This window comes from Phalangium opilio, unplaced genomic scaffold (genome assembly GCF_054372755.1).
Source record: "Phalangium opilio isolate 3A_F unplaced genomic scaffold, DU_Popi_V2 ptg000043l_1, whole genome shotgun sequence".
NCBI classification, from domain to species: Eukaryota; Metazoa; Arthropoda; class Arachnida; order Opiliones; family Phalangiidae; genus Phalangium; species Phalangium opilio.
This window is the reverse complement of record NW_028324167.1, coordinates 3968422-3985453: the sequence shown is the minus strand read 5'-3', so window position 1 is coordinate 3985453 and position 17032 is coordinate 3968422. Positions and strand designations below refer to the sequence as shown.

The following is a 17032-nucleotide window of genomic DNA, read 5'->3' as shown; positions in this document are numbered from 1 at the left end:
CGAGTCCACTATAGCCTTCGTGGTAAAGACAACACCAAAATTGGGTCTTATTCAGCACTCATTGGCCTTTTCCATGATGAAAAACTCCGAAAAATAAAGGTCGGCTGGACGAGCAGTTATGTCAAAGAGTATCTAAACGTTCCGCGCTGCTATAAGTGCGGACTTTTGGGACATGTTAGTCAAAAATGTAATAGCACACAACTTTGCACTCTTTGCAGCGGTCCTCACTACTACAAAGAATGCAAAATCTCCACTCTCTACTGCCGTTCTTGTTCCGCAGCCAACAGCACTCGCGTTGACAAGCTCGATACTAATCACTCGACCTACGACCTCACCTGCCCATGTTACAAACGAAAATTGGACATGATGCGTGCCCACATGTCATATTCACATGTAAACTATTCCATACTAGAGATAGATGGCGCTAGTCTCACTAATAAAAGGCTCGAGCCTACTTCCCGACGGGAAATCACTCTCGCTCTCTCCCCGGCTCTGGAAGGTAACGTAACCGCCTTACTCCCATCCTGAATTATGTAATAACCAACCTTAATTAAATGAAGAATAAATCTTAAGTGTATGATTATCCCGACTAATTATTTACCCCGGATTTGAACACTACAAATGGAAACGGAGATGGGATGCATCTATTCAACGATTGCAATCACCCACAATAAATATTAAAGGAAATATTACAAAGAGCCAAGGCCCGAATTTTTCACAACGAGGGATCTCGCGTGCACACATCTCTCGCACACACAACGCTAATCCTCATGGAACATTTCATCGCTTTGCAACGGACTCAATTTTCAAGTACGACATTTATTTTCAAGTAAATTAACTTCCTCAGGACCTGAGAAACCCGTAACGCCCGTTATTTCGTATCCACGTGCGATCGTACACGTATATCTTAATACACAAAACTACGAACGTCCACGCCGCGTCCGTAGCTATCAGAAATAAAACAACAAACAACATATCCCATAGATATTCGCAATAATCCTACTCAACAGATTAACCATGGGAACCTTCGGTATGTTGCCAATGTTTGACGATACAAGGGATGTTTGGACCAAATATGCACCACGTCTTGAAGCATATTTCATCGCCAACGAAATCACAGACCTTCCAAAGAAAGCCGGAATCCTCCGCACGGCTATATCAGCTCATACACATAACCTTCTTGTCGAAATGTATCACCCAGCTGCTATCGGTACGAAAACCTACGCCGAATTGACCGCATCGCTCTCGGCCCATTTCGATCCTAAACCATCGCGAATTATTGAACGGTACCACTTCAACAGTCGTTCAAGAAAGCAAGGTGAAACAGTATCTCAATACATCACTGAGCTCCGCAAGTTAAGTAAGCATTGTGAATTTGGAACTGTTCTCGATGATTTACTCTTAGATCGATTAGTCTGCGGCATCAATAACGAAATCATGCAGCAGCGATTATTTGCTGAAGATGATAGCGCAACGAGACTTCTAGTTGCGATGGTAAACACCCAAATCCTTCAGAAAAATAATGGATCAGGGGTCAATTCCAATTCTGGAATACATCAAATAACGCAAAGCCAGAAGCGTCAAGGCGACCGCAAACCCAACTTCCGACAAGGACGGGTTCACACAGATTCAAATATCAACTCCACCTCTACCGTACCCAGGCCTAGAGGAAAGGTAATTAACGGTCGATTCCGCCCAGATGACAATTCCTGCATCTTATGCGCATCCATAGGGCACAACCGCACCGAATGTCGGTACGCATCCTCCACATGCGCCCATTGTAACAAACAAGGTCACGTTGCGCTAGCGTGCTTACTCGAAATCAATAAAACACTCACTCACAACTCGAGATCGAAAACGACACTCCCAAATTCTCGTAACTCACGTCATTCTGCTCATCATATTCAACAAGACGATACAGACACTAAACTACTCACCAATCAAGTACCAGCTGTGATACAGGAAAAACCAGTTCATATTCCACCCAACTCTCACGAATATGACTGCCAAATCTACCATCTCACTGCGTCAATTGCTCCGGCGGATGACAAACAATCCGCCAATCTTAATCTCCTCCACGAAGACGAAGATATTCCGCCACCAGCGAAGATCATTTGCAAATTGCAGGGGACACCTACCATCTTTGAAATTGACACAGGGTCCGGATACACTATGCTCACGGAAAACGACTATCACTCGCTTCCAAATAAAGGTAACCTAGAACCTTTCTCTATCACACTACGTTCCTATTCCGGAGACACCGTCCCTGTCCTCGGCAAGCTACTCATTGAAGTGGATTATAAGGGTATTACGGCCACACTACCATTAGTCGTAGTCAAGGGCAAGGACCTAACCTTTGCGGAAGACAATGGTTATTTTCCACCTTGAACATCCTGCAACGTCCAGTGGCCACAGGAATTCATTTATTGAACCAAAACGCAGACGCGCTCAGTCGCTCGCCGTTACCCTTCACGCCAGAAGATACTCCCGCACCCGCGGAATACGTTTTTTTGGTGCGAACTCTCACTTCGGTTCCATTGACTATCCAAGAATTGGACCACTCCACGCAATCTGACCCAGAACTAACACTGGTACGCAAACACATGCTTCAAGGTTGGCCACTCGGAAAAATTGGCCAAGCCTTGCTATCATATCAACGAAGACGTCACGAGCTTTCAAATTTTCATAACATCATCCTCTTAGGAAACAGAATGATTATCCCCCATTGCTATCGCAAAGCTATGTTACTCGAACTTCATAGCTCTCATCTGGGTATCGTAAAAATGAAAGCAAGAATATGGTGGCCCAACATAGATAGGGATCTGGAAACCCTAGTCCACGGTTGTACCGCATGCCAACAAGAGGCACCAATGCCGGCTGCGAACTTCACCCCTTGGAAACTCGCTCAACGACCATGGGAACGTGCTCATGCAGATTTTGCTGGTGCCATCGACGGGAAATTTATTCTCCTTCACTCAGACGCTCACTCAAAATGGATTGAAGCTGAAGTCACTCGTACCACGAGCACAGAAGCACACATTGCGAGATTCGGGATCATGGAAACCTTGGTAACCGATAAAGCGACATGCTTTTCCAGCCTGGAGTTCAAGCACTTCATATCTCACTATGGCATTCGTCACAAACTCACTGCCCCATACCATCCCTCTTCCAATGGACAAGCCGAGCGCAGTGTACGCACCGTGAAAAGCAGTTTACGCAAACTAGACGGTAGAACCACAGATTCCACAGACGTCATTAATCTGGGTTTAGACACCTTCACAACTGGCACTTTAGCTTGCAGACTAGCTCACATTCTCACGAACCATCGCCGCGCCCCAGTGGTCCATGAAAAATCTCCGTTTGACATCATGTTTAGGGGCCGCACAAATCTGACCCGTTTGGATCTTTGCCATCCACACAAACTCTCGTCCGCTCAGGAAACTCTAACGACTCCACTCTCTGCGCCGAATACGAGGAAATTCCAGCTGGATGACAAAGTTTTTGCCAGAAATTTCGGCAAAGGCCCGAGATGGTTCCCAGGCACAATCTCCGCCCACCGGGGCCAAATGATGTATCGCATTGATGTTCCAGGGGGCAGCATCACAAGACACCAGAATCAGATCCGACTATCTCGAACGATTCCAGTGCAGACTGTAGAACAGCCTCTTCCAACGCTCAAGCTTTCTTGGGGACACCTCTGTCCTTGGTACCACCATCTCTAACTGCCAGCAGCGGGACGGACCCAATAGTACAAGTATCTAGAGAAAAGGGGATATTAGACTGAAATTGTAGGACACAGAATCTCTGCATGTGAGACCAAAATGAATTATAAAAAAGTACATCGCACGCAAAACAGCCAAAGGTGTTAAAGACTCAAGCATATATAGTTGACTTATATACGGTTACATATAGTAGACGACGCGTTGGCGGTCTTACCGGTAGAAATGGGCACCAACTCCACCTCCACCAACCCAACTACCACCACCACCACCACCACGAACTCTATTACCACAAACCAAACCACCACCAACCCAACCACCCCACCACAAGAGGGTACAAACATGGAAACCGCATTGTAAATATTTTGTAAGTATATTAAGCCGCATTTAAAAAAGTTAACACTTTTATTAAATTGGGGCACAGGAAAAGAAGTAACTATCGGGTTTTTTTCATTAATCTCTTAAAAGCCTTAAGTTTTAATTATTTTTACATCCTGAAATCTTCAATAAAAAATTTTCATTTAAGATAATTAATATATATTTTTTCGTATTTTTTGTAGCATTATCACCATATTAATCTTCATTCAATTTTTTTGTCACAAAATTATTAATATATTAACCAAATAAATCAATTTCATCCATAATTATTGCATTCTTTTTAATTCAATTTAAAGAACTAATATTCCATTCTTATTAATCCATTTTAGAAATTTTTTTATTTCCTTTAATATAAGAAATGGTTACCCCAGTCATTTGTTTATCCTTTGAACCGGAGAAATGGTTTCGCAGCCATTTTGTAATACCTTAAATTTAAGAAACTATTGACCCGCAATTACGTTATTCCTTGACTAAAAAATGGTTATCTCTTGAACCAAATAATTTTTTTATCATTATTGATCTATTTAATAGATTAATGGTCCGTTCTAATTAATCCATTTTAATAAATTTTATCCCTTGAACTTAAGGGGCTGGCCGGAGCTGTTGGGGCTTTGTATTTATTAATAACGGGGCAAGTATTTTTGTATGAGTATGAGTTGTTTAGTATTTTAGGGAGTAGAGGTTTTATTTTATTGTTTGATTGATTAGGGGGTTGTGTTTTTATCTGATGTTCTTTTAATTTCTTTCAAACTGTTGGTTGGCATATTGCTTACCCACCCACCGCGACGGTGGCGCCATTCCTTATGGTCAAAGATCTGGGTGTTTTCCCCCTGAACTAAGGGCGACTTCACCCCAACAGCGCTGGTTAGCCCCTTTTAAGAAAACGTTTCCCAGTTATTTCTTTATCCCTTGAATTGAAGACTCATTTTCCCAGCCATGTTGTTATTTTTTAAAAATTCAGTTAACTTTCCCATCATTATTCCATTCTTTTTGATCCATTTTAAAAAAATAATGTTCGTTCTAATTAGTCCATTTTAATAAATTTTATCCCTTTAACTGAAGAAAAGGTTTACCAGTCATTTCATTACCCCTTGAACATAGGAAATGATTTCCCAACCATTTTGTTATCTTTTGAAAAAAATAAACTAACTTTACCATCCTTATTCCATTCTTTTTGATTTGCAACCATTTAGTTTTCCAGTTATCTAAAAAATGGTTGACCCGTTTAAAGCTACAAATATATTTCATAAAGACATTTTCTTATCCCTTTAACTCCTATTAACACAAATAAACAATTTATACTAATATGAATGTATCATTAATTGCTGTAAGCAAATATTAATAAATTAAACAATTTCTTTATCAACTCGCGTTAATCAATTTCTTCAATCTTCATAACTCAATGAAATTTTGTCGAATTTTAAAGCAAATAAATGGTGTGGTTTCGCCACTAGATGCTCCCAGGGTCGAAAAGGTGTAGCTAACTGGCCTGCTAAGCTCAGTAAAATTAAATTTCCTAATTATCATGTTTTTGTAAAAGAGCCGAAACTTGTTATTTCCTGATTTAAAAAAAATATCTACCTCTTTTTAGTTAAAACAAACGCCACAACATGCTCCCGTAGTCCAAGAGTGGAGTTGACAGGGTTTATTTGTTTATCAGTGTGTAAAGGGATTTAATTAGCCTCTATGCCTAATTGCTAATTAAGTCATAATTGTCCAATTGCTAATTCCAATTTAATTAATTGCCAGATAATTAGCACAGCTCTGGTTTGTTTGGTGACAGGGTTTTGTGATCGTGTGATTTAATCAATCATTTATTCTACCAGCAATTTGACAAACAATTTATCTTCGTAGCAGTTATCATTGGCACCTGGTGAGAATTAAAAACCGGCTATTTTACAGGGCCGGTAGGCCCTTGTAGATATGACTTGATACTCTTTTGTAACGTTAAAGCAAAACTCACATGCTTTTACCAATTTTCCTATGGAGATTAACATGGGGTTTTTCGCGATATTTAACCACCTCTAACTGAAAAACTAGAGCGAAGTTACTTTTCGGAATACTCTTAATTTAACAATTAAGTATTCAGGGAGTGCCTTTGCAAGTGTCATCAAAAACAATTTAGTCTAAGTATGTTAATTTTAGTTAATTACGGAAGTATGGCTCTTGAGTTATACGTCAGGTTAACCTGTTAGCGCGCTGATACCCATTTCTTCAATTTTCAACCAGATTGAGAACAAGGGAGGGCCTAGCTTTGTGCATGATAACAAGTTAAGTTGAACCATAGAGCATAGCCCACTCGATCCGCGCTCCCGGACGCTGCGCTGCTCGTGTATAGCTAAAGCGCGAGCAGCTTGCGTCGTGACGCGCGTGATCGAGTGGGCTATGCATAGAGCCTGTATTCTAGAGGGCCGGTAGGCCCTTCTAGATAAGATCCCACACCCTCCCTTAATGTTAAATGAAAATTCACAGATTTTCGCCGATTTTCCCATAGGAATAACATGGGGTTTTTGGTGCTCCTGCACATCGAATCATTTAAAAACTAAAGCGAAGTTACGTTTCGGAATACTTTCAAATTAACAAGTAACTATTCAAGGTGTGCCTTTTTCAAGTTTCATCAAAATTAATTAAGTCTAAGTATGTTAATTTAATTAAAAATGTAAGTACCTCAAAAGATTATTTTACAGCAGACGACGCTAGTTGTTCATTACTCTACAATAGACGACGCTAATTTGCCATTTCACCGCCTTGAAACTTTAACTTGATATTTTTCAATAAATATAACACTATATTTATTAAAAATTTCTCTGGCGGGTCTAATTTTCGTTTTATTATGTGTCTCGGTTGAAATTCTATACTTAAGATACCTTTTTAATTTATATTTTAGATTTTAGTTTCGACCAAGGCTTAAGTTGCCTTACTTAGGCCATGGATTTATAATAGAAGCTTACGCTTCATGGATATTTCACTGTAGCCTTCAGTAGGGCATTTTGATTTTAAACACATTTATGTCATAAAAATTCGCGCGGGTGGGGACTGGGGGGCCTGATGACGTAGAAATTGAGGCAAACTTTTTCTTTCGGCGCGCGTGCGCGCGCGCTTTTCTAAAAATAATTTCGCGCGCACTATTAAAAATTACTACTCGATCACGTGAAAAACTTCAACCCCCCTCTGAATTTGCCTCAAATTCTACGTCACAAACGCGCTTGCCAGGCTGGTACTATTTCAGACGAGGAATAAATGTTGTGCGCGTTTTAAGGTGAGTGAAATATCAAGGAAGCGTAAGCTTCTATTATAAATCCATGCTTAGGCAGACTATTGAGTGAGTCTATGCAATGGGTGATTGTAAAAGCTTGAAGGATAGATGGATCAGTGTTGGAAATAAGGATTTTTTTAAAACTGGTCCTGTGGCCTAGGTATTTTAATTAAAATAATTGGCCACGGTGCCACTCACTGTAAACGTACAAGGACAGTGAACGCAATGTCATGGATAATTGCAATCGTAAAGTGGACTGTAAAAGATACGGCTTTGATAGTTTAAAAATCGTGGCAGGATGTTGGTTTTGAAGTTGACCATAAATCTCGTGTTCTAAAACGAATTGTGAGCCGTATCTTATAAGAATTAGTAGAAAAGTAGAGCCATTTTTAACCTCGTCCTAGAAGTGAAAAACTTCGCATTTCAGGCAAAAAATTGTTTTATAATAGATTAATACAAATGTAGACTGAAGGGACAGATATTATATAAAAAAGGACTTGGTTTGCCCAAGCCCAAAAAACAAAACGATAAGAGTTTTTTCCAGTTGACTGAAGCTCGGATATTTTATTTTTCTATATAATTTTAAAGACAATCCGTATTTTACTACTCTTTAGAATTTAATTCAATCTCCTGATTTTACTGGTAATGGATTTATTTCCTATAAATTAATTGAAATGAAAAATTACTTATCTCAGATTTTTCAACAACAATTCCATTTTCGTAAAATTTTATCATGAAAAATCTGAGATAAGTAATTTTTCATTTCAATTAATTTATAGGAAATAAATCCATTACCAGTAAAATCAGGAGATTGAATTAAATTCTAAAGAGTAGTAAAATACGGATTGTCTTTAAAATTATATAGAAAAATATCCGAGCTTCAGTCAACTGGAAAAAACTCTTATCGTTTTGTTTTTTGGGCTTGGGAAAACCAAGTCCTTTTTTATATAATCTTATGAAGATACAGCCTCCATGGTTGAACTTGTTTTGGAACTACACACTGAGTCGACGCTTTTTAGTATTTTACCGCCTTAAAAGGTTTATTTCATTTTATAAATTTTCTGTAACACCCTTTGCTATTAGGTCGAAATTTGGTTGAAAAAAGCAATCCAGTTATAAAACTAAAGGTAATTGACTTCATTATATTATTTGATATTGGTTTTTGGAAGACCAAGGCTTAGATTTCGTACGTAGTTTTTCTCGACTCTCGTAGTCGTTAGACGGCGGGAACCCCCAGCTTCAGAGCCTCCAGCGTCTTGTTTGGCTTAGGCTCTCATTTCTTGAACTGAAGGTTCACAGTTTAGGTTATTGTTAAAAATAGTGATGCTTGTTGATCTTTAGGATAGCGAAGCGAAGGTATGTTTTAGAAAAAGAACTGCTACTTGAAGAACTTATCTTTAATTTATTTGAAAATATTTCAAAATTTCAGAAGCTCCGCAGCCGTTGCTATAACTGTTTTATAATAATATTCAGGATAGTGTTGCGCCGATACCTTTACTTGACTAAACTGATATATTATTGGAATTGGTTTAAACTGGTATTGGCCCATCGCTACCGATATTTGGCTAAACCAATATATTGGTATTAGTCTAAATTTAACTAACAGATTAAAGTTGAAACTACACTTATCTTTCACCCAGACTCCGTTTTCCTATTTAATACTTACGATTATTTAAATTATCACTAGAAAGCATTTTGCCCAATATTCAAAAGGCGCAAAATTTAAAAGTTTGCGGTAATGAATGTTACGCTAGGATCAAACGCTCTATTAAGCTTTGCGTTTAAGGAGAATTTCTTGTTCAACTTATGTAATAAACTAAATTAACTCTAGTAAGAGAGCTTAATAAATATAATTAACGTGAAATTAATCCAAAATAATAGTTTTTTGGTGACCTGTGTCAACAATGACGGAAAAATTGTTATGAAATTTAAACACACGCTAAAACATTTCCAAATCTCAAACCAGAATACAATTAAATTTAATATTTTATTGCAACTCGTATTAAAGTAAATCAACACTACATAAACCGTTAAATTAAATTTTACGAAGTATAGTTAGGGTAAAATTAACTTTGGAAAAGGTGTAATATTATATTGGAACTAAATAAATGTAAACATCAATATTTTTTGAAAAAGGTTTTAATATTGTTTCGGAAGTAAATAAAGATAAAAGACTCCATTTTCCTACTTCATACCTACAATTATTTAAATTTTCACTAGAAAGCATTTTCACCAATATTCAAAAGGCGCAAAATTTAAGTTTGTGGTAATGAATGTTCTGCTAGGATCACGTGCTGTCAAACTGAAAGGCAATAGCGAATGTCAGCGGCAACACCAATTAACAATTCCAAATCAAAAATGGTTTCATATTAGCAGCAACTTTCTACGTTATTTTCACTCACAACTCAACCTATTTGTAACCCTGCAATGAATGAAAGTCAAGGACCTAATTAGACTATCATTCGCTCTGCTGATTAGGAAGCCTCTAGTTTTTTTAGATTATTTTTATATTGTATTTTTACCTTCTTATTTTCACTATGATGGGAGATTATGACAGAGCAGTAGGGGGATTTTGTATAATCTAGGAAACGTTTACCTTTGGTGATAGGTTTTACTTAGCTTTGTTTACTTATTGCTTACTATATCAGAATCAGAAGCAGAGGAGCGAGCGCCCGCGCTTGTGTTGGTCTAATGATTATATGAAAAGGAAAATTGTTGAGAAATGATAATTTCCCTTCTACAAAATTTAAATTTCACTTGCAATTCAATTAATTAAATCAGAGGGAAAAATTTACTTCAAATAATTACACTATCCATTATCCAGCAGAAATCTAGTTAAGATATATGTTTATTAATTTTTACCGTGAGAAGTCGCTTGAAACCGGACAAACTTGTTAAACTGCCAGTTTTAAAACCATTATGTGGTTTCTTTTAAATTCTAATTCAAGAAAAGCAATAAAAATATATCGGTTCTGTTCGTGACTAGACGCCGCGGTGACCTACCATTCGTACTTTGATAAGGAGTAATTTAGTTATGAAATGAATGCGACCATATTTGAAAACACACTGATTAGTTTATTTCTTGACAACGCTTTAAATATAACATAAAAAAATATATCGCCTAAAACTGTAACAATATACGGAGAGGTAAAGATAACAGTAAAAAACAATAGTGTAAGATCGTATTATGTTTTAGTTGGTTTCTCTTATCAGCGACTAAACATTCTCCGGCTTTGATATCCCATATCAATTATGAAGGTCGGTAGTATCTTCACTCGAGTTTCATTGGTCCAAAGGGAGTAGGCAAAGCTTCACAATGGGTCGCTGTATTTCGCCCTTGCTTGTTCGCAGGGTCACGACTCTGGTTAGTTGGTCGAGTCCTGGATGGATTTGTACAACTCTAGCTAACGGCCAGGTAGTGGGAGAAGCAACGTCAGACTTGATCAGGACGATGTCGCCGACTACAATATTTCTTTGTGGACTCATCCATTTGGGACGTTGTTGCAATCGTGTCACGTATTCTCGTAGCCAACGTTTATGGATGTCTTGTTTCAATTTTTGTAGTAACTGCCATCGACCAAGACTTGAGATAGGCAGGTGCAGAAGGTTTGGGTCCGGAATTGACTGGAGCGAATCACCTATCAAGAAATGCCCAGAGGTGAGTGCTCGGAGATCTGTTGGGTCAGACGAGAGTGGTGTCAGCGGCCGAGAGTTGAGACATCCCTCAATCTGAGTTGTAATGGTTGTGAATTCTTCGAACGTTAGGAGAGTCTGACCCACTACTCTGAGCAAATGATGTTTCATGGATTTCACGCCTGCCTCCCATATGCCTCCAAAATGCGGTGCTTGCGGTACCTCGTGCATGTAACACATTTCCGAATTTGATGTCGAATGGCATCTCTAGCTCGAATAATCCAGTATTTCATTGAAATTATGCTCTGTACTAGTTGGGCTCCCGTATGTAGATGCTGTATGTGTGCTTTTGTATCACCATTTCAGTCAATCGGTGGTGTCTTGGAAGTAGAATTGGATGCTTCATATCGTGTCCGAAATCTCCTTGATTTAAACGTCCTCCAACACGTAGTAGCCCATTTGTATCCAATGCTGGTCGTAGACTTAACAGCTTGCTTTTATGCGACAGGGACCTTCCTTCTTGTAAGTCTTCGATGTCTTTGGCAAATGAATATGACTGTACCGTCTTGACCCAAACCACCGTCGCCACCTCTAATTCCGCAGTTGTGAGTGGACCAGTAATCCGAGTGGAAGCTGCTGAATGTTGATTAACTTGAATTTCATGCTTGATGGCGCAGTTGTTGAAGAATCGATAGATCCATGCCGTAATACGGCGAAGTCGCAGTAGCGTTGAGTATCTCGTGAGCATGGCCATGTTGACTACATGGGTTCTTGCGACGACAATGGTAACCCTTTCTTCAATTTTGGCCGTGTTTATTGAGTCAGTATCCATGGCTTGGACAGATGAGTTAAGATTCAATGTAAGGTCCGACAACCATGATGGTCCACGCCACCAAAGCGGATGATTGCTTAATTCATGTTCTGCAATTCCTCGGGACGCGACGTCGGCGGGATTCTCGGTCCCCAGTACATGACTCCAATTCGATCCGGGAATGACTTCTTGTATTCGAGACACACGATTGGCCACGAACATCTTCCAACGCCGTGGAGATGAGGCAAGCCAGCAAAGTACTATCGTAGAATCCGTCCAAGCGTGGACCCGGTCGAACGAGACTTTCAACGATTCCTTGACAGTTTCCATAAGGTCCGAGAGTAACAGTGCCCCACTGAGTTCCAGTCGTGGTATGTAGCAACTTTCGTTTTCGAGGTAAGTAGCGATATCTTCACGTTTCCAAAGGTGTCTACCGATCGTAGATAGACGACACCCGCATACGCTTTCTCTGACGCATCTGAGAACCTATGTAGCTCGAGCTCGGTAATCTTCTCGGAATAATGTGTCCATCGATCCAGTCTTACGTTTTGAATTAATTGAGCGAAGGATACTTGGAAGTCCTGCCACTGCTTTCGAATGGAAACCGACGGTTGTTCATCCCAAGCAATCTTCTCTTTCCAAACATCTTGCATTAGAATCATCTCTTGGACGACCACAGGAGAGATCCAGCCCTTAGGATCGTATATTTTAGCAATCTCGGATAGCAGCGTCCTTTTTGTGAGTATTAGCGGAATGGCAGTTACTCGGATTTTGAATAGGAATTGATCCCGTTTCGTATCCCAGTATAACCCAAGAGTTTTGACTAGTGCATCTTCATCCACCACAGGTACATCGTTGACTTCTCGAAGTTCTGCTGGGACCTCGGACAGACATTCAGACGAGTTTGACGAAAATTTCCTGAGCATGAGTCCAGCGCTATCGGTTAGAGAACGGAGTTCTGAGATAGATTTCTTTGTGTCGTCAATGGTTTGTCTGCCGCTCATGACGTCGTCTACATAGAAATCTTGCTTTAAGATCTTAGATCCCAACGGATACGTGGCTGTTTCCATATCGCCGAGTTGCTGAAGAACCCGAGTCGCTAGGAACGGCGCCGACGCCGTTCTGTATGTGATGGTGTTCAATTGGTACTCTCGAATGGGTGACGTTGGTGACGGTCTCCTTAAAATGCATTGTAAATCGCGTTGGTGAGGTGCCACCCAGATTTGCCGATACATCTTCGTAATGTCTGCTGTGAAAGCGAAATGATTCATCCTGAACCTCAGTATTATAGCGTACAACGAATCTTGAACCACCGGGCCAACCATCTGAGCGTCGTTAAGTGATGAACCAGAGCTGGTTTTGGCCGAGGCATCAAAAACGACTCTGAATTTACTGGTTATATCCCAATTTTTGAGTACGTAATTTTGTGGAATAAAGATGCGCTGTTCGGATGAATGTAGTTGCCACGCCTCCGTCATATGCCCCAAGGACTCATACTGATCCATGAATCCCTGGTAGAGAGATTTCAGTTCAGGACGAGCATTCATCTTTTTTTCCATCTGCAACAGCCGTCCCTTTGCGGTTTCTCTTGAATATCCCAGAGGCACCCTTGGTTCTTACATCGGTATCTGAACCACGAATCGCCCAGTTTGATCTCGGTAATGAGTCTCTTGAAACGTCTCTTCGCACCGCCTCTCCTCTTGGGTCATAGCCATCCGTTTCGGTACTTGCTCGATGGTCCAAAACCGATTCAGCGTTTCTTCAAGGCCAATCGTTGCGTGATGGACTTGAATTCCGGGTTGAATGGAGTCGACTGGTCCTGATATCAACCAGCCCAGCCTCGAGTGAACAGCGTCGGGAAGTTTCGGATCTCCATTTCGTTTCCCATCGAGGAGTAGTTTGAAGAATATATCCGCTCCCAAGAGTATGTCAATTTCTCCGGGAATATTGAAGTTAGGATCGGCAAGTTGGAGCTGCTTCAGGTGATGCCAGCCTCGAATGTCATAACTTCTGGTCGGAAGACGACACGTGACCTTCTTCAACACGTAGGCATCTACGCAAAATTTCTCCTCTTTCGTCGTATCAAAATGAGCCTTGAAGTGGACTTGCGTAAGCCCCCTTGTCATGCCGATCTGTGTTGAGCCCAGACCGATTACTTCGCTATCGACTTTCTCTCGGTTTAGACCCAGCCGTCCAATACAGGATTCAGATATGCATGAAACTGTTGACCCACTATCCAATAGGGCACGGAACTGCAAACATCCGCCTTGAGAGGTCTTGACTTGCAAGATTGCTGTTGCCAATAACGCGTCGGACCTTGAGACATTCCATCCCTGGCAGTAAAAATTCTGGACTTGACTCTACGGTGGATTTGGAGTTGAGTTAGACGATTGAGTACTGCCGAGATTAGTGGTTTCGTCGGGATGAAGAAGCGAATGATGGTTTCTTCCGCAGGTCTTGCAACTTTTTCCCAGCTGACACTCTTGAGCTCTATGGTTAGTCCGCAGGCAGTTGAAATTTTTTCCCAGCTGACACTCTTGAGCTCTATGGTTAGTCCGCAGGCAGTTGAAATTTTTTCCCAGCTGACACTCTTGAGCTCTATGGTTAGTCCGCAGGCAGTTGAAACACAACTTCTTCTGTTGTACCAACGATCGTCGCTCGTCGGTTTTCATGGCGGTGAACTTGGGACACCGGAAATTGAAATGTGCTCCAGCACAGAATGAACATTCCCCATTGGCGGGAATAGTCCTTGGTCTGGTGTGAAGATTGACTGCCCTGTGTAGTGAGTCTTTCTTTTTCGTCCCGGAATCTGACGACGAGGCTGCCAGGGAACGTGCTCGTTGCTCAATGAAATCCAAAAGGTCTTGATACGCCGGAATTTCCGTAGTTTTTAGGCTCAACTGCCATTGTTCCCTGGATGCCGGGTCCAATTTCTGCGTCATCATGTAGACTAGAACCGAATCCCATTTGTCCGATATGTTTAGTGTGTCCAAGGCTCTTGTACATTCCATTCCGCCATCCACAACTGACCGCAAGGAGCTTGAATTGCTGGTTGACGCAGTTGGTAGCGTGGTAAATCGTTGCATGATAGCGAAGTAGAGTTCGCGTTTATTCTCGAACCGGTTTGTAACTGTGTCCCAGGCGATTCGGTAGTTGGCATCTGAAATCGTAAGTGACTTGATCAGCTTAGCGGCCTTTCTTGTCAAGCTGGACTTGAGATAAGTGAACTTCTGAGCTTCGGACAGATCCGTATTGTTATGAATTGCAGTAATGTACATATCTCGAAACGAAATCCAATCATGAACATCGCCAGAGAATTGTGGTAGTTGACACTTTGGTAGCTTGACCTCCGTATGATGGCTTGAACTGAAAGGGCTGGGATTTAAGCTGGCTTTGATACCACGAAGATCGCACTTTGCCACAGAGTAATCGTTAAACAGCTTGTTCCATACTGATTCATAATCCTCAAGGTTGTCGGGATCTAACGTTGTAATCTTCACATTGGCTTCTTCAATGTTCCCCCATGCTTTGTCTGCTTCTTCGATGAAAAATTCTGCTTGATGGATAGTGAGTGGGATCTTAGAATGACCCTGGACTTTCTTCGTGATCGTAGCCAAACCCAATTATCCTTTCGTTCTCTCAGCTACGGCTTTCCCCAAGGCTGTCGCTGGCATCCTGCCAAATTGAACGACGACACCAAGTATATTCTAGGACTTGTCGCAACAGTAGATTTCCCACGGTGAACTAGTGTCCCACGGAAATAAAGCCTGATTCGAACAATCCGGCTCGACGGACCAAAAATGTGCGTGACTAGACGCCGCGGTGACCTACCATTCGAACTTTGATAAGGAGTAATTTAGTTATGAAATGAATGCGACCATATTTGAAAACACACTGATTAGTTTATTTCTTGACAACGCTTTAAATATAACATTAAAAAATATATCGCCTAAAACTGTAACAATATACGGAGAGGTAAAGATAACAGTAAAACACAATAGTGTAAGATCGTATTATGTTTCAGTTGGTTTCTCTTATCAGAGACTGAACAGGTTCCCAATTTTTTCCCTTATATGTTGCTTCAAACATTAAACTCTACTTTTATTAGCGAATAAACAATCTCTGCAGCATCTAACGATTTCTCGCAGTTTTTTTTGGAAAACGTTCAGCTAGACCTATCAAAAAACTGGTTAAATGGCAGGTTAGAGAGAATAATAATGCCGTAGTAAATCGGTGCATTGTTGATGCTTGCTGAACGCAGTCATTTCTCTTTTTGGACGCGAAAAACAAGAAAGTGGTTTTAATACGGAGCTTCTAATTTTATTTCCTTCCGATTTTAAATTCAAAATTTAGTAACAAATTATATAATTTTATGCAGAGCATATGTTATTTCTCTATTACGCGACACATAGTTTATATCTTACAATAAATAGTTTAAATCTTTTAAAACGTTTTCTTAACCATATAGATATTAAGCCTTGGCTAATGAGCACTGCTTACTTTGTCCGTTTCAATTCCGCGATTGCAGCTATCTGAAGAGAGCATGAATCATGCCGCGACATGCCCTCGTCGGATGAAGTGTAAAAACCTTGTGTTGCCAACCAAAGATATTTTCATAAACTGTGGTTAGTGTTTGACACGAAAAAAATTCAATGTAATTTGGCGCTAACGTCAATTTATGAAAAAAAAACATTTTTGTTTAGCACACCACGTAAAGCTCGTTTGATGGTGGTATTAATGTTATAACAAACCAAAGTTTCTTTCATAAACCGTGGATATTGTCTCACACGAAGATTCAATGTAATTTGTCACTAACCACAATTTATGAAAGAAACTAAAACTTTGGTTTGTTATACCACGTTTTTACACTTCGTCTGAAGCGGGTATAATAAAAAATGTCGTATTATACCACGTTTTTGTATAATGCCCTTTTCAGACGAGGATTAGAAACCTCGTACAATAAACCAGATTGTTTCATAAACCGTACTAATTGTTTTCCATGAAAAAGATTCAGTGTTATATGGCACTAACTATATATCATTTTATGAAACAAACTTTGGTTTATTCTACCGGGTTTCTAATCCTCGTCTGAATAATAAATGGTACTTGGTTTCAAAAACAGTTCTTACACTTCACACTAAAATTATAACTAGTAATTTGGCGCAAAAACCTAGGCTCCTTCCACACCAGAGTTCTCACGAAATCCCATTTCAAAATTCTTTATTTCCAAATTTT

At 40.2% G+C, this 17032-nt stretch overlaps 3 protein-coding genes across 3 annotated transcripts; all 3 read right to left on the bottom strand.

Moving 5' to 3' along the window:
- Window positions 1-10635: 10635 nt before the first annotated feature.
- Window positions 10636-11226, bottom strand: LOC149677708 (uncharacterized). The gene has a single exon (XM_089837380.1). The coding sequence runs from the start codon at window positions 11224-11226 to the stop codon at window positions 10636-10638; it is 591 nt and encodes a 196-aa protein (XP_089693506.1).
- Window positions 11227-11296: 70 nt separating this feature from the next.
- LOC149677707 (uncharacterized) lies at window positions 11297-13344 on the bottom strand. Its single transcript, XM_089837378.1, has 2 exons — window positions 12343-13344; window positions 11297-12283 (listed from the first exon to the last, which is right to left on the bottom strand). The coding sequence occupies exons 1-2, from the start codon at window positions 13342-13344 to the stop codon at window positions 11297-11299; spliced, it is 1989 nt and encodes a 662-aa protein (XP_089693504.1).
- Window positions 13345-13413: 69 nt separating this feature from the next.
- On the bottom strand, window positions 13414-16342 carry LOC149677706 (uncharacterized). The gene is made up of 3 exons (XM_089837377.1): window positions 16298-16342; window positions 14443-15396; window positions 13414-14157 (listed from the first exon to the last, which is right to left on the bottom strand). The coding sequence occupies exons 1-3, from the start codon at window positions 16340-16342 to the stop codon at window positions 13414-13416; spliced, it is 1743 nt and encodes a 580-aa protein (XP_089693503.1).
- Window positions 16343-17032: the final 690 nt, after the last annotated feature.